The sequence below is a fragment of the Chanodichthys erythropterus genome, chromosome 4, assembly GCF_024489055.1.
Source record: "Chanodichthys erythropterus isolate Z2021 chromosome 4, ASM2448905v1, whole genome shotgun sequence".
Taxonomy (NCBI): domain Eukaryota; kingdom Metazoa; phylum Chordata; class Actinopteri; order Cypriniformes; family Xenocyprididae; genus Chanodichthys; species Chanodichthys erythropterus.
In genome coordinates, this window is record NC_090224.1 from 9,405,910 (window position 1) to 9,424,619 (window position 18,710).

The window sequence follows — 18,710 nt, forward strand, 5'->3', positions numbered from 1 at the left end:
ATTTTCTAGCTCAACTGTCACAGAATGGAAAGCACAGGATTGTGGGATATCAAAGGCAGCTAAGGATATCTATGCTGCCTTCAAAAATCGATCAGATGAAGGTATCTCAGGAGACAGGAATTAACACCGTGGGCGTGACGTATGAAGCTGAGACTACCAAAGAAGAGGAAGGGAAAGTTATTTTGATTAAAGGTTATGAGGGCATATGAATAAAAAAACAAAAACAAATAATGGTGTGCACGGATAAATCATTTATAAGAAATACTGCAAAATTCGAAAACAAAAAACAAAAAAACAAATAAGAATTGTCCATTTTGATTTTACGTCAGAAAAAGAGCGGGGTCTGCGTCTAGGTGCTATGCTCTCAACTCATCAAGGGTTGACACTGACAGCATCCATTATTATGGGTTTTATTTGCTTTTGACGTGCCGCGACGCATCGCTCGTAGACAAGCGTTGTAATAGTGAAAAGTGAAAGTGTTTTACAGTACAATAAAGCCTCTCCCGCCATTAGGTGTTCTTAAGACCTTTTGCTCAGTGCAGGTGTTAATCTTCATTCATCCCTCAGCAAGCACACTGGGAAAGCCCTTTCTGACCATTCATCTTACACCAGACAATAGCCATTTGTATGGATGTCACTTCCTCAACTTGGGAGAAGAAAAAGTGGAATCATATTGAATGTGAGTGTAACCAGATACCGAATATATTAGAAATAATAATAAAATCTATATACTTTTGCACACACAGCAGTCCTGTCACGTGGAGTGGTCCGTGGTTACACCCAAACACAATAACAAATGGTGCTCTGTCAGACGGGTGGAGCGCTGCATTTTTTGTCCTCATGAGTCTCATGTCTAGCAGCCATAATGTGCACAGGCAGGGATGATTATGTAACACTGTGTTTAATATCAGTGTCCTTGTACTGCTAGAGTAATTACTAAAATCTTCAGACTCTGTTTGGTTATTGCACATGATGTGCTCATGCAAAAGAACATTATATAAAATATAAATGTATATTGAAATATGACTCCATTTATGTGATTTCCAGAGTCCCAGGAACGTAATGCTTCTACTTGGCTCGGAGCACCGGCTGGACACAGGAGCTGTGGGCCCTCGCTCTTTCTGCTGTATGTTTACATCTCTTCTGGTGAGTTATGACAGGTTTTCCATGTGAAGGTTAGGTGAGTCTGTGTTTTGGCAGGTTTGTTACTTGCTGGAATGAAAAAAATAACTGGGAAATAACTGCAATGCAAGAGGGAGTTACCACCAGAAAACTCCAGAAACATATTACATCATGTCCCAGGTATTTAAGGAGATGAAAAACCTGTGATTAATTTTCCTTTGATAGTTGGAGTTTGTGATACAGGTAGCAAAAAACAAGGTAAGAAGGAAACAATGTGAATATAATCACATAAATATCTGATATTATCTGTTAAAAGCTCTGATGAACAGATATATCCACATGTGTAACCAGATATTGCATTAATGCGTTCCAGATTGGTGTATTTTTGTCTCTGTTCAATGACCATCAATTTTCCATCACAGTGGGGCCCTTTCTAAGCACATTCCCATTTGTGGCTGAATTTAGTTTTTTATCATTCGATTTCAAAAGGTTACAACTGAATCAGTGTTGTTATTGTTCAACTAAAACTATTAAAACTCACTTGAAATAATGCTAAAAATAATGAAAATGACTAAAAACTGAAAATATAAAAATAGGCATGAGGGTTCAATACATAAAGCATTGTGCACCATCACCTTTATGTTCTTATATTGTAAGCATCAGGCTTAAAGCTTAGGTGTCATATGTGTTTTCTGTGTGTTATAACACATTTGACCTGTGATGTAATGGACTTTTCTGTGTTCATCTAGCTAGTGCCAAACTGTGTCAACAACAATGCTTTAATTTACAACCTTACGCACTCTCCTGTGTATTAACGGTGCACAAAACACTTTATGCACACCAGCACAACCTTTGACTGCTTTTAAACGATTTTACAGCGGTGGGCCTTTTGCCCTTCACCACAGAGAGGCCAGTACCGCTCACAAAGCACTGCGGTTTTACGCATGACTAAATTGGGTGCCAAACATGGCATTATAGAGATTAATTTTAAATGATCAATCACACACTGGGAATGGTGGTACTTTTAAAACATTAAACTCTGCCAGTTTGGCAGGGAAACCCAGTCTATGTAAATCTATGTTAAAAGTGCACAAGGTACATATTAAACTTCCAGGCGCTAGAAAAACACCAGAGCACAGATATAAATGACTTAGCCTATCTGTCCTGGTTAGACTAGTGTGAGACTTACAGAAAGCCAGAATCCCTCTCCTATGTGGCAGTCAATGAGTTCATGATGAGGACATGATCCCAGTAATGTAGTAGCCTTATTGATTGTCACTGTAAAGAACTGCTAAAGTCATTCTGTCATGTTCTGGATTGTATAGTTTGGACATAAAAATCAAACGGGCCCTCAGCACAGTCTGCTGTAGTCTGGCAATGGCTGAGGCTGGTAATCTTGCACAGATACTCTGAGTAAAACAAAGCACAGAGGACACATGTAGATTATATATTATTATGCCAAATTTATTAGAGCTTTACCTCAGCAAAATATATTTCTGTCATGAAAACTCTCAGATTGTTTGGTCTGCTGTGCTGCTGCTGGTTATTGCTGCTGCTGCTGCAGAGCAAGTATGGGACTTTTCACTGCCAATACATATACAACACACTGCTGTGAGCAAGTAAGACATGCTGCTGCTGAATAATATAGCGTACATAAATTACACATAGCAGATCTACAGGTGGAGCTGAGGAAGGTGGAGAGTTTCTGAAAGCGCGCTGCACTGCTATAGCAAATGCTAACCAAGAAGGTTTTTTGAAGGTTGAGCAGCAAGTTCATTGGCTACTGATACAGCAGGAAGAAATCAGATGTGCCCTAGAGAATTATGTGATTGCAAGAAGATTGGGTTAAGACCTATCAGCCTGTGCCATCTAGAGTTTTATGACAGAACTTTGTATGTTTTTATACATTTATTTTATACACATATAACACAATTTGAGTGATTTCTGATGTTGGTATGAGAATACTGCCTTCATTGTGTGTCTTATAACTTGGAATTTTTTTTTTTTTTGTGTAACAGTACATTTATTTTAGAGAATTCAGTAATTAATGAACTGCCGGAATTTAATTGTGTATCTCAGCAAAATTATAGTGACTGAAATTAATAACTGATAAACATGCAGCTATATGGTGGATTATAAGCATTATGGCAATTCTTCAACAGGTTAATCACTCTCTCTCTCTCTCTCTCTTTCTTTGCTCTCTCTGTCCTGACTTTCTTTCGATGATTTAATCCTTTTAGTATGAGTGGTAACATTTTCCAGCCCAAGTAGCGCATGACCTACTTTGAAAAGAGATGCACAAATAGCATGTGGAAAACAGTTTAGATCCTGCTTTACTTCAATTTGATTAACTATACTTTTATATAAAATTTTAGGTAATTGTGACCCATAAATCTAATAAAACTGGGTCTCATCTTATGAAAATTACTGAGCTATTAACATTTTTGGTTAAAATTTACAATAATCCCAAAACCAAACACATAAATAGAGAAATTATGGATTAACAAACATATTGTAAATCTTCAGCTGAAATAAACCACATTGCAAGGCAGTCGTAATTGCTTAGGCAACTTCCTTGGTTTTCCCTACAGCCATTAGGGTTCACAAAAGCATCTGGCCAAAACAAAAGAGAGAACACTACGTGTGTAGCCATTAATGGGATTGTTTAACAGAGTTAGAGGTCCCACATGTGTAGTTCTGCATTAAATTAAAGGCTAATTTTTTTTAATGCTTTAATTCCCTGTAAAACTTCATTCAGCAGACCTTCATTATTGTCTGTTTTCTTTTTAGAACACTACATTTGCTATATGATTATTGGCAAATTATTGAGCAAAATTCTTATAGTACCGCAAATACACACAAAGGCCAAACAGACATGTTCATGGTCATTCTGTTACATTGGAAACCAATCAGCAACCTCAAATGTTTCATTGACTATTGTAGGCCTCTCCAAGTCCATTACTACTTGGGAAATGGAATTTGTGATGTGTAGTGTTAACTTTGTGACCAGTGCTGTCTTTTCTGATTAGTTTAAAGTTGTCATTGGAGTACACTCTAAAAAATGCTGGGTTGTTTCAACCCATGTTTAGGTCAAATATGGACAAACCCAACTGTTGGGTTTAAAAAAATTCATTCAAAAATTTGGGTTTGTCCACATTTGGAAACCTTAGATATTTGATCATGCGGTTCCCATGTGGCGATGTTGTGTCGTCGTTGCGATGACAAGATCGGTAACCTGCTCAAATATCCCTCATGTTCTCTAATCCCACGACATATTCCATGTTTGTAAATATAATTGCCACAAAATATTGTTCCATTGCACGGCACTCTGCAAAATGCTCTTTTGTAGAAACAGTTTCTCTCTCGCCCACTTCCTCTTTTAACATGTTTAGCAGATGTGTTTGTCTGGTCTCATTTTGCTCTCTCTCTGGCAGCAGACTCAATATCTGTAAAGACTGTTCCTCTTACAGAAGATGAATTGATACATTCTGAATTTCTTGAAAATATAGCCCTAAATTTTTACTGTTTCTCATTGATTTGTGATTTGAGCTCTATAGATATTTGTTGACTGAATGATGACAAGTTAAGAACAGTCGTTGTATACTTTTAAAATGGATAGAGGATCTTCTCATGTCTGTTCTTTAAAAAATAACCATTACAACACCCAAGTCTGGAAAAACACATAAGAGATCCCTTAGGCATGTGGATTGTGACCAAGTGCCAAATAAAACATCAATGGGTTTTAATTTAATGATAAGGAACTGCTGTACTCACAGATAAGAATCCTTGCCTTTTCTCTCTTGATTTAAATCCAGCTGATGCCAAAGTGAGACTAATTATGGCAGGCATGCCAAATGATGACGCACCTTTCTAACAATGCCAGAATACATGAATGGACGCCAGTCATTGAGTTGACGTCCCATAATTATTGTTTATTTTTAATGATGGGAAAGTATTCAGTCTTTATCTTGAATAAAACATTTGAATAAGAATGATAAAAAAAAAGAATATAAAGTGCAATAAAATTTATTGCATGGCATGTAGGAGGAAAGAACTTTCTAGGTATTTGTAATTTTGAAAGTTATAGGCTTTTAAATGTGTCAGAAGAAAGGGTTATTGCTAAAACACCTCATTCGAAATAGATTTAGAAAAGGAGGATCAGTTATTACCACTTATTATTATGTGGAAAGCCCACCACAGTTGCATGACCACAGACACGTACATTTCAATCAGAAAGAATTCAACCTTTCTTGACAATGTGCTAGATACATAAAACGTATTAAGATGGTGACTGTAATATTTCCCTGATTTTTTTATTCTTGTTTTTTTTTTTTGTACTTTACTTTTTTCTAGAAATGTAGCAGTGCGGGTCTTTAAGGAAGGTCACAAAAGAGATTTGCAATAATCTGATTGTGATCAATATAATTAATATAAAATATATATATTTTTTTTAATTATAGACTTGGTGTGTAATGAATAGAAGTCTGTGGCACCTTACATTTTCTCCATAGCACCTTTATTCAAATTTGAACCATTCCTGAGCAAATAAAAATAGTTTTTTTTTTCAATCTGCCCTAATATGGGCAATACTTCCATGCCAACTTTTCTTCAAAAAGAGGGTAATACAAAAAAAATAAGATTATAAAACCTCAGCAAGTTATATAAACAACAGCAATCATCACTCACAGATAAAATTGTTACATCATTGCAAATGTCATATTTTTGTTCTCAGACATTACTTTGTCATTTGATTTTGTGCTTTGATATTTCACAAGCCAACAATTTGTGTTTCTTCGAAGTTACTGTAAGATAAATATTCCAGGTGGAATTGAATGTGAAATAATTACTAACACATGAAAATAAAACACTGTTAATAAACTCAAATACACATGCTGCAATTTCCTCATATACAGACTGATTTAAAAAAAAGTGCTTGATATCGAATATGTAGGAATATTAGTGTTACTCAAAGTACTATATTCCTTCCATCAGAAGCAGTTGCTATATGATTTATGTTTGGTTGCCTTGGTGAGCAATAGTTCACCTCTGTGATTGGCTGGTAGATATAGGAAGAACACATGGTATGTGATTGCCTGTGGAAATGTCCTCTTGGAGTTTCCCCCTGTTACCACTTTCCAGGGATTGGAACTCCACATTCATACCATCCAACGAAAGGATGTGGTGTGCGCTTGCCGATGGCCCCGAAATTCACTGGCTCTTGTCTGTCTGAGCGATAATATCCTGAAATGCACAAACGGCATCTTGTTACAGTGCTGATTGATCACCCTCTTAAGCGGCAGTGAGTAAACACAGAGATGACATGAAGATTTGAGGGTTCAAGTGAAGCTAGACTACAGAGCAGATATTTCGTACCTTCAGCTGTGGGTAGGTTGAGGGAGAGATTGTGTGGTCCTGTCCTTCCATCTAGATAGGAGTCCACAAACTGGCAGTGGTCCTCTCCATGGCCAAATGTATCAGCAATGCTGTAGAATGGTTCTGAAATGGAAAACAGTCATAGCTTGAGTATCCCTCAGGACCCAAACCTCAGACAGTGAGCTGTGTTTAGCTGAGGGAAACTGTGGTTTGGATTGGATGCTTCCAAGGCTTTTAGGCCAGCACTCCAAAAACAGGCCGCTTCATATTACAGACACACTAAGCAGTAGATTAAAGTTTTAAATGTATTATGTTGTTAGAAAGGAAGGTCACTACCTCTGAGTTCATCTCCCATGAAGATCTTATAGCGCAGTGAGTTGCAGAGGACGACGCCTACAAATTTCTTGTACCAGGTGCGCTTGACAAACTGACTTCCTTTACAAGAACTGTGGGCTTGGTTATACCTGAATGAGAATGGGACCCAGATGGGCTCCCCACCTAGAAAGGGAATGAATGTCAATAACAAATATTTTTAATTTTAGGTCATTACATTTGTAAAATATCATGAAAAAGGGAACAATGATTCTTATGAAAAGACCTGCTTAGATCAGCTGTTTTTTCTAGTTAGTGCAAACAGAGCCATGCTGACTCATAACCTAGCTCGATAAGTACAATCTTTTCGGGTTAAAGATGGTTGACCAAGGTAATCTTGCTGGTTGTTTGGACACCAGCACATCAGCATAAAAAATAAAACAAAACAAGCTAGTCTTTTTAGCATATAAAGAGAGAAAGGTTACTTTGAACATTCAGATCATATTTAATGATGTATCTCTTACCTGGGGGTCTTTCTATGAGCAGGGGGTCATCTAGATGAAAGAAAACACAAATTTAATTTGTATTTATCAAATTTTTTGAATTCAACAACCTTTATGTGGGTTCAGACAAGAGAACACTCACCTGACTCTGTGACGTACGTTAAAGTTTCACTGAGTGGCCCCAGTCCAAAGATATTCTTTGCTTGAACTTTAAAGTAATACCTAAGAACAAGAATGAGAACATATGCGTATAAAATCTGTCATATTTAAAACATATTTTGCTGTCATGAAGAGACAATTTTTTATAAAGCATCTTGTGCACTCACTCATAACTTCATTTTACAAATAGGGCAGAAGGATCGAATGACACAGGAAATAGGATAGGAAAAGGGCAAGAAAATGAAAAAAGAAAAAAATGGTAGGAAAAAGAGAGGAAATTAAAGCAAAAGGAAATGGAGATTAAAAGAAAGAAAAGGAAAATGTGTAGGAAAATGAAAGGAAATACAAGAAAAAAGCAGGAAATAAAAGAAAAAGAACATGTAAATGAAAGAAAAACAAGAAAAATGAAAAAGACGAAGAAGGAAGGAAAATAAAAGGAAAAAGAAGAAATGAAAGGGTAGGACAAATAAAGGAAATGAAAATGGATAAGAAAAAATTAAAAGGAAAAAAAAAGGGTAGGATAAATACAGGAAACAAAAAAGGATAGGAAAAATTAAAAGAAAAAATGGAAGCAAACTAAAGAAAGAAAAAGATAAAAATGAAAGAAAAATAGAAAATGAAAAGGAAAGAATAGAAACGTAAATAGATAACTGAAAATAAAATGAAAATGTTAAAGAGGAAAAGAGATTGGAAAATACAAGGAAAAAGGAGAAAGAAAAAAAAATCAAATGAAAAGGGATAGGGAAAAAATGAAAAGCAAAGGAAAGGACACATTTAAACTGTCCATCTATAAAATGCGCATGAGAGGAAATTATAAGACTGAGCATCTGGCGAAAAGAAAAGGCTGACAAGGAATAATGACAAGAAGAGGCTACATGTCAGAGAGGGTGAGCAAGAGAATAGCACATCAACATGGAATTTCCAATCTGACAAAACCTCTTTGTGACAAATACCAGACCACAAGCACTTATTCTGCCCTGACTCTGGCACATCCTTTACCTCGGAGTATAAATTAGACAAGCAAAGAAATTAAACCAGAGAACTGTGATGAAGTTCAAAGAGCTGAGCTAACAGCACAGTTCTGCCCGTGAGAAGCTGTTCAGTAAGCTCACGCTTCACTTAGTTGAACTCAGGACCCGTTTAATGACATAAAATCAGCACTGCTGGATCAAATTAGCACAGCCACGTGGAAACTCTGCCCAAAATAAAGAGAAAATGGACAATTACAGTCAGATCGCCAGAGGGAGAGTGGGGAGGGGGCCTGTCACATTTCAGTGAGGATGTGCGTGTCCATGTGCGGTCTTCCTTGTCCATTTGACCATATATTATTAAGAATGTGTGTGTGTGTGTGTGTGTGTGTGTGTGTGTGTCTTATTTTTCCTTGTTCTTCTGACCATAATTTTTCATGGAATTGATGAAAGCTCCAGTCTCGATATGGCATCCAAGTGGTTTGTCATTGTTGCTTTGACTAAGAAGGAGCTGTTATTGTCCACAGTGTGGGCTATTTACCTAGTTCTAAAAGCTATTGCAAATCATTCATAAAACTTATCAACACTTCATGCCTGAATTATAAAGTTGTCAGTCACTGAGCTCAGTTGAGAGGCTGTAATAACAGAGGCTTCTAAATGAATCCCAGGGGACAATAAAAACAACTTCATCCTCACATTCCACACTTATGAACCAAACATCTCTAATGAGTGCATTTGCATTTACGTGTTTTCTCAAGGTATTGATGGAGAAAGTGCATCTGCCTGTCTGGGAAAGTGTACAAAACAAATGTCAATCAAACCTGGGGTGTTGCACACAGCTGCATGCATTTATTTATGCATGAGTAACCCGAGTGCAGGCCTAGAAGAGATCTGCAGATGATTTTTTGCATTTTCTTGCGCTTGAGAGTATTAATACATTTAATGAACAAACACGCATAAGGGATGTGCAGAACTTTCTGAATGGCGGATGTTTTAATTTTGCGTAAATCTGTGGAACAGCTCGTGGGTGTCGTAATGCACTCCTGAAGGCATGCTGCTTGGTGAAGAAAGCATTTAGAAGGGTCTGGTAGGCAGAAATTACTTCACATCTGTGGGAAATGTCCAGACAGCCCATAAACACCTCTTTTATCTACTGCTGCAAAAATGTGTTAGTAGGGGTTTACAGTGTTACAGTGAGAGCAGCATTCAAGAAACAGACACATGAAGACACAATAAAGTTCATTGAAATGGGCTTGAAATTGAGTCTTGGCCAAAGCTGGCAGGTATGGAGGACCAAACCTGCAGAAATGATGGATGGATGGATGGATGGATGGATGGATGGATGGATGGATGGATGGATGGATGGATGGATAGATCCTGAATTTATTTTTATATTACTTTTTTTTGATTCATCTTTTATTTTATGTATTTATTTTTAAAATTGATTTTATTCTTTTTAACTTTTATTTATGTATTATTTCATACATTTTTTCATGTATTTTTATATTTATTATTTATATGTACAGGTCCTGATGAGTTCAAACAACAACAACAACAAATTATTTATACTACCGTTCAAAAGTTTGGGGTCAGTATGATTTTGTAGTCTCTTATGCTCATGAGGGCTGGGTTTATTTGATCAAAAACACAGTAATATTGCAAAATAAAAGTTACAATTTAAAATATCTCTTTACTATTTTAATATATTGTAATTTATTCCTGTGAATTCTAACATGCCGATCTGATGCTCATGAAAAATTTCATGAGCATCAGATCAAAAAGCAGTGCGAAGCCACTCCCTCCGAAATACGCAATGTGCTCAGATTGGTTAGCGGGCCCATCGTGATTCGCTGAAGCGTCCGGAAATGCCACGCCCCTTACCATTTGTTACCGGTTATGTGGGCTTCAGTTATATTGTATGCTGAATTTGATTATATCCTGAAAAATCACGGCATTCCACAAAAAAGCAGCACAACTATTTTGAACATTGATAATAATGAGTTATTATCAATGTTCAAAACAGTTGTGCTGCTTTTTTGTGGAATGCCGTGATTTTTCAGGATTGTTTCATGAATAGAAAATTTAAAAGAACAGCATTTATTTGAAATTGAAATCTTTGGTAAAATTACAAATGTCTTTGATGTCACTATTGCTCACTATTTAATGCACACTTGCTGAATAAATGTATTACCATCTTAAAAAAAAAGAGCTTAGATGATAATTAAATTTCACCATTAAAAAAATGCAAATGATTTTCATCAAACTTCCTATCTGAGTTTGATTTATCAGTTCCAATCTGCTCCAAAGACTCGCACAGAATCACACAGAACAGAATTAAAGGGGTGGTTCAATGGTTTTTTTCTAGGCTTGATTGTGTTTTTGTGGCGCAGTTTAACATGTCTTAATGCTTCGTTTTTTTTTAAAACCCTGTATTTTTCATATATTTTAGCTTTATTCTACACCTCTGTTTCCACTGTCATATGTATTCCACTGTCGTTTGACTTCCTGCTTCTATGAAGCCACTCCCTCCGAAATACGCAATGTGCTCAGATTGGTTAGCGGGCCCATCGTGATTCGCTGAAGTGTCCGGAAACGCCACGCCCCTTACCACTTGTTACCGGTTATGTGGGCTTCGGTTATATTGTATGCTGAATTTGATTATATTGCTGTATCAAATTGAGCCCGAATCAGACCCAGATGAACAGCAATCGCTGCTTTTAAAGGACGTTTAAGAATGGTATTTCATTTAGTATTTGTGTCAAAGTGTTTAGATAAGCTGTCACTGCTTTTTGTTAGCTTTCAATATACAGTTTTATCCTGATTAAAGCTTTCCTGTAGCCGAATACATGACTGAGTAGTCGCATTTTTGTATAGGTAGTGTTTAATTTACGGCATGAACAACTGTTTGTCTATGAACATAGAAATTTGTTGGTGTTTGTTGGAGAAGTATGCACTATAATACAGCTAACTGGCTAGCGAAGCAAAAACGAGTTGCTCTTTGTATATGTCCTTGATGCATCCAAAAAATAGCAACAGAATATCAAAGATTACAATGGGTTCTATTATCTTTAGAAACGTTGCGCCGCTCGTGTCTGGTGTACACAACTCTTCCTCTTTCATTATGCTGCATGACATGGCCTGACCCATTTTGTTGCGTGTTCCCGGGGGCGTGTTTTGCAGGGTTTTTGATGTCACCAACCCGGGAAGAAGCTTGTTGTAGTCCATACCGGTCGTTTTTGTAGGCAATAAACTGCCATAACTTTAAAAGACAATATCTCCGTTTGCATTGAACTTTCAGCGCTGTAACTTTGCAGATACTGTTTATGCTCAAGCAGCAACATTACACACTAACTAAAGTTAAAAAAGTGAAATCGCATTGAACCACCCCTTTAAACAAACATGTCAAACTGAATAGATGCATTAATGAGTCTTGTCAGATGTAGTTTAAGACTTATAGTTGAAGAAAAAATATTTGGACTATTCCTAGATGATGTTGAACAACAAGGGGAAAATAAATGGCACATACATATAAATTTATTTCCAATAAAAGAAGTAGAAATGATTTTATAGCTTTGTATACCAGCAAGCCTTCCCAGCATATTGTTGGACTAAGCATGATTTAGGAGGGGTCCCACAAGATCTCCATTAAGAACGTGTTCCAATTGTCTTCTTGTGAGCCTCTACATCAGAACTGCTTTGTATTCAATTTCATAACATTGTGGACTATGGAAAACACATGAAAGAATGTACAACAAACATGCAAAAATTCAACACATGTAAATTAGTGAATGGATTGATGTGATATGTTTGCATCTGTGTGCATGAGTCAAGGGCGTAGATTTGGTTTCAACATTGGGGGGGTTGAGTGTTGGTATGCTGCCTGTTATTATTTTTTTTTTTTAATTTAAAAAAAATAAATCTGTTTTAAGTGTAGCGTTATTGGATAATTTATTTCTTCTTTATCTATCTATCTATCTATCTATCTATCTATCTATCTATCTATCTATCTATCTATCTATCTATCTATCTATCTATCTATCTATCTATCTATCTATCTATCTATCTATCTATCTATCTATCTATCTATCTATCTATCTATCATAACTTTATGGAATTTATCTATAACCAAATTCTAACATAATGGAGTGATTCCAAAAAGAAAGAAATTATGTTTAAATATTAAAAAGCAAGTAGGTGGCAGTGATTCGACGTTTTAATGAGTGAGCTACTTAAATCGTTCATTCAAGCCAATTCGTTCAAAAGGCAGATTAATTAAGGAAGAAAACAAACACCGATGTGAATACATTTGTCATTGGTAAGAGACTATTGAAAAATGAAGTAACAAAACAGACGGCTGTTTTGGTAACTGATTACAGTTACACTGATAGTTATGGCTAAATTGCAATGGATTAGCTAGTTAAAATATTTGTGGAGTGTACTTAGCTATTGCAATGTTTTCATACCTCCTTCTCAGTACATGCTTTAACAGAAGTTTAATATAGTCGGCTGGGCAACGGTTCTCTTCATTTTTTGGTGCAACCCGTGCTCTCCATTCAAACATAGAGCTCCACTCGCGCTGTTTTGGTGAAAGTGCGACGCGCATTGGTCGGGCGTTACCAATCGGTTCAATGGAAGGGGGGTACTTTTTTGACTAATTTATTATGACAAACTCATATTAGATTAGAAACAAAATTATTGTTACAAAATAAATTAATTATACATATGTTAGTATAGATCTACTGTGATTTTCATGTTGAAATATTGGGGGGGGTTGTAACTGATGGATTTGAATATTGGGGGTGTTACATCCCCCCCATCCCCCCCACAAACTACGGCCCTGGCATGAGTCCTGTCACATGCTGGATCGCACCTGGAATTGGGCTTGAGGTTTTCAACAGGAAGGTGTGTTCCACTTGAGGGTCTGGTTGACCATCTGTTGTTTAGGACATCGTCATAGGATGCACTGTGTACCATGTAGCCTATAAAAGAGAGAGTGAGCAATTAAACCATACACTAAATGTGAGGGATTCCAACAGATTCAAATAAATGAGCATAAATTATGTCATGTCTGTGCAGGGATCCTTCAATATAATCCTAGTTCTTTATTACGTCATGGAAGGTCTAAACTCCTGCCAAGGCAGCAGGATGTATATAAAGCATGTGTGTGTATTTTCCATCATTTGAAATAAAAGAGAGAGGCAGTGCAGGAGAGAAGCTTTATGAAAGAAGGGAGGATGGTTGAAAAAGTAAATATGTAAGCAATACCTTATTGCTTTTATAAAACAGTTACCACACAATACAAATATTAAAGCTAAAAATATGTATCAATGCAACTTTCATCAAGTAAACTTTCACTAAAAGCCTTCCTTCCGGCAGAAAAAAATAGTCCCTGACCGTGAACAGCAACAGAAATTACATTATTATGCCATTAGATGGCAGCAAAGACTGTCTTTATGAGTGTCAGTCAGTACCAAAAACTTACATTGAAAAGACTGAATTGTTGTGAACACAGAACAAGACGCAACTGACAAATGCTTTGACTAGCGCTGTCAGTCATGGGAAAACCCCTTAACTGTTAAAAGAACAAAATACATCAGACATTTTAACAGATGTTTTATTATGAACATAGGACTGACCTGAAGGAAAATGCAGGAACTAACCGTTTTATAAAAAGTAATACACATTTTTAATAAAGGAGATTATTAAAGGTACAAGGTTCTATAAACAGTTTCAGCTGTTGATAACCATAATTTCCGTCATAACAACTCTCGGAGTGTTTGGAATGGTAATGGATATGACAATGTTGATATGTTAGGTCTTGGCGGAATAGATCTGTTAATATAGCGTACATGAATTACCCGTAGCAGATCTATACAGGTGGAGCTGGGGAAGGTGGAGCGTTTCTGAAGCGCTCTGCACTGCTAAGGCAATGCTACCAAGTATTTTGGAGGTTGAGCATGCAAGCTCAATGGCTACTGGTACAGCAGAAACCATTCAGCTGTGCCCTATAGATAACAGTGTGATTACGAGCAGGTTGAATTAAAGGACCTATTAGCCTGCGCCATCTAGAGTTTAGGGTTGGTACGATTTTTTTATGTTTTTGAAAGAATTCTCTTATGATCACCAATTATTTATTTGACCAGTAACAGTAAAAATAATATTATGTAAAATATACAATTTATAATGTTTTATATTTTTATATATTTTAAAATGTAATGTATTCCTGTGATAGCAAAGCTTAAGCCATTACTTAAGTCTTCAGTGTCACATAGACACAATAGAATGTTGCGACTTCCGACTTTTTGAAAAACCGGAGTTTACCGCCCGTTGGCGCCACCTGGCTGCGGAAAAAATGAACAACAATTTTTCAAATTATTCTTTATGCTATCACCATGAAATTTGAACCAGATGCAGCTCACATATAAGAGAAAAAAAATATTTTTTTAGTGATCTTATTGTGTTCCTGAGTTATTCCATGTCAAATAAAAAAAAAGAAAAAATATTTTAAAAAAAGTATATATATTTTTGTCTTTTATCAGCTGTTTCTCAGCAAAAAAAATGTCCAAATGTAATGTAATTTATATTTTCTTAACATTTTAAATGTTTTCTATCAAATGATACCTACCTTTTGACTCTCCGTGCTACAGTTTTGGAGTTATGAGTCTTTACTTTTGTGTGTCGCTCAGGAAAAAAAAAAAAAAAAAAAAAAAAAATCTAAAAAAGCCTTCAGGTCTTAAAGTGTTAATTCAAATAAATACTAAATAAATTCAAATAAAGCTTCAGCCTGGTTTAGCATTTATATATATAAAAATGTCTTTGGTCAAATTAAGCTGTAAAATAAATAGTTTCTCCCTTTTAATGCAATGGATTTTAAAAGATATCAACAAAAAAACGGGCAAAAAACTTTAAAAGCGATTTTCTCAGGTTTTCAATTTGAAAAAGAGGGCAGACGACCATAATTCAAATGGGTATATCTTTAAAACTATTCAAAGTATGACTTTGACTAGGATATCATTTTAAAGCTAGGATATCTCAATTTTGAAATTTGGGTCACTGTGACTCATTTTGCTGGATCAGGTCACAATTAATTCAGAATCAAATGTAAACAATATAACAGATACAATACTCACATAATCCGACACATACATGCCGCATGCATGACGAACACTTTGTAAAGATCCATTTGAGGGTTATATTAGCTGTGTAAACTTTGTTTATGCACTGTTCAAGGCAAGTACGAGCTCCGTGGGCGTGAAGCACGGGAATTAAAGGGCCAGTAGCTCTGAATCAGCTCATTTATAATGATGCCCCAAAATAGGCAGTTAAAAACATGAATTAAAAAAAATCTATGGGGTATTTTGAGCTGAAACTTCACAGACACATTCAGGGGACACCTTAGACTTATATTACATCTTTTTAAAAAAAAGTTCTAGGGCACCTTTAAGTGATTTATAATCAAGGTATTAATCAATAATAAATATTTATCCTTCTACACATTACATGATTTTAATTACTTCTTCAAGCTTATGAGATTTTACTTAGTCATAGAATTATGTTAAAGCATTTATTTTCCTTTTCATCTTCAAATACTAGAGAATATGAATATCATCTGTACCTTTCACTGAGAGAAAAGTACTTATCTTTAAATACTACTATATATCTATAAAAACTTATCTATATGTTTTGGGGAAATATCCTTGACCAAATATGCTTGACCAACTTCAACTTTGAAGAAGCTTTGTATTTGTGTATGTGCGGTATGATTTGATGGAGATGTGCTTGTCCATGTGTGGATATTTTCTAAGTTTATCTTTTTTTTTTAGCCAATCAGAATCCTTTTCACCTGAAGTAATGACGTAGTTAGTAGACTCTGTTTAAGTATAATTGCTGCTGTATTGAACGAGGGCGGCCTACAAACTCCTTGTGAGTGTTGAAGCTGACTTCTGCTGATGAAACGGCAAACTATTCTTCAGTAATATGTTCTTCAGTTTATTTTTTTTAACTCTTGACTCTGGGTCTTCATTCATCATATCTGGTCCTCGAGTCTTTAACTGTAAATTCCCCTACAATATGTTGGATTTGTAAATGTATTAATGGTAAAAACAAATGCTTTTAGGTCTAGTAAAAAAGCAGTATAAAAACCGCTTTTAAAAAAACTGCAGTGTCAATAGCCTTGTGGGTAGCGTGTCGACATATAGTGCCATTGTGCTTCGGGCGACCCAAGATCGAGTCCCGGCTCGCGAACCTTTCCCGATCCCGTCCCCCTCTCTCCCTCCCACTTCGCTTCCTGTCTGCTTACTGTCTTATTATAATAAAGGCAAAAATGCCAAAAAAAAAAAAAAAAATCCTTAAAAAAACTGCAGTAATATGAGATTGTCTTGTAAAACTTTATTCAAGAGCATGTGGACTTTATTCTTCATGTGTTGAAAAAGTTGCACCATTTATCTAAGCAACTTTATCGGTTGTCTGTTGGCAGGGAATTCCCTGCATTTAAACCTCCTCACACATCACATCATGACACTAACAGTGGCTGTGGGAATTGCCTCCCTGTATGTGTGAATCAGGATGAAACTGTCAAGGTCAATATGTTGGAGTAGTGTTATATATAGCTTTGTCTTTGGAAATGCACATTAAATGAAAACCAGACAGGATGTAAGACAATTCAACATACTACACTTTTACAGATTAGGATACTTTAGCATGTGGTATTTCAGTGCACAATCCTGCATCATATTTACAAACCATACACACACACAATCTATTTCAATCAGTTACTAAACAGGCTAAAATAGTGTATCATAATTTTAATTAAACCATTCTTTTCAGAGCCAACACAGCTTCTTTATATGCAAATGAGGTATATTATGGAATGTACCAATTCACAAATGCAAGTGTTGTTTGCCTGCCACAATTAAAGGGATAGTTCACTCAAATAGTTTAATCATCCTCATGTTGTTTCAAAGCTGTATACATTTCTTTCTTCTGCAGAACACAAAAGAACAGATTTTGAAGAATGCTGGTAACCAAACAGTTTTTGTGGCCAAAAAAAGAAAAGAAAAAATATAAAAGAAAAAGAAATCTTCTTTTATATTCCACAGAAGAAAAAAAAAAGTATACAAGTTTGGACTGACATGAGGATAAGTAAATGGATGACAGAATTTTCGATGTTGGGTTAACTACTCCTTTAATGTCGTGCTATTACCACCCAATGAAAGCATGCAGTTAATTAGCTAATTGTATAGCTGTCTTTCTAAATCATTTAATGACATAATTGTTGTTGACATGTCTGATGTGTCTTTTTCTCTGTCAGAGAGCTGGGCTGTAAATCTTTTTCAGTGCTGCTATCAAACAGGCTCATACATAATTCTTTTTTTTTTTTGGCTTTTGGTATATTGCTTACACATTGTAGTTTGATAATCCCAATATTATAGGCTGATACAGTGACTGGATTGGGTGTTTTTGGGTGATTGGGTGTTTTTCACACATAATGCTGCACCTCTGGTATGTTTGTAAGAGCATCTGGAACTCAGTCCATGGAAAATAAAACCACTTATCTCGAGCACAACTTTGAAAGTAAAAATCAAGCCTTCCCAAATGTAACAGTCAATTCCTCAATTGTGAATTAAATTTGTCTTAAACCCGATCTCCAAGCATTAAATGCAAAAAAGCTTGTAATTTTATATTAGATTTTTTTTTATACATTGCATCTAGAAAATATTGTGGTGTAACCTGCAGACTGTATTTTTAAATAGTAAAAATGCACTGCTGCAGATTGTCACTCACCAGACACCATGTCATCTTTCAGTGGAAGTGCCCAGTCCAAAATCACAAAGGAGTGACAGCCCTCCATAGCAACCACAGTGACATTATGGGGCTTGTTTTTGGGTGGCTGCTTTTGATTGAGTGATTGTTGGTCCCTCTCCATCAAGTCTGCTAAGACATCCACTTGCAGGTACTCCAGAGCCTCAGTGAGGGAGCAGGGAGCTCCAGGGTCCTTACGGATGTAGTTTACATATGGAGCTGAAAGCAGGAGGAGAAAAAGAGAAAGGGAAAAGATGTGAATTTAAGAATCAAGAAGAGACAAATGCAATTTCGCTACTCTAAAAGGTTTTAGTACATTTTATAAGCATTTGACGATTTGACCGATTTGAGATAATTTGAATGCATTTTATAATATCTTACAGTATATTTGTTTGTCTCCCTATTGCTTTAATGGAGCAGCACAGAGCTGATTGTTCACAAGTTTGTGTAAAACCTAATGACCATGTTTTCC

General features: G+C 36.0%; 1 protein-coding gene across 1 annotated transcript in view; it reads right to left on the reverse strand.

The window, feature by feature from the left end:
* Nucleotides 1-5,171: 5,171 nt before the first annotated feature.
* The window catches only part of fndc1 (fibronectin type III domain containing 1), a 40,613-nt gene continuing 27,074 nt past the window's right edge, over nt 5,172-18,710 (reverse strand). The window contains exons 16-22 of the mRNA XM_067383073.1: nt 18,221-18,457; nt 13,308-13,416; nt 7,453-7,532; nt 7,332-7,361; nt 6,832-6,993; nt 6,496-6,618; nt 5,172-6,363 (exon numbers count right to left, since the gene is read on the reverse strand). Coding sequence (XP_067239174.1) covers nt 6,248-6,363; nt 6,496-6,618; nt 6,832-6,993; nt 7,332-7,361; nt 7,453-7,532; nt 13,308-13,416; nt 18,221-18,457 — 857 coding nt within the window. The 3' untranslated portion in view covers nt 5,172-6,247. The remainder of the gene's footprint in view (nt 6,364-6,495; nt 6,619-6,831; nt 6,994-7,331; nt 7,362-7,452; nt 7,533-13,307; nt 13,417-18,220; nt 18,458-18,710) is intronic.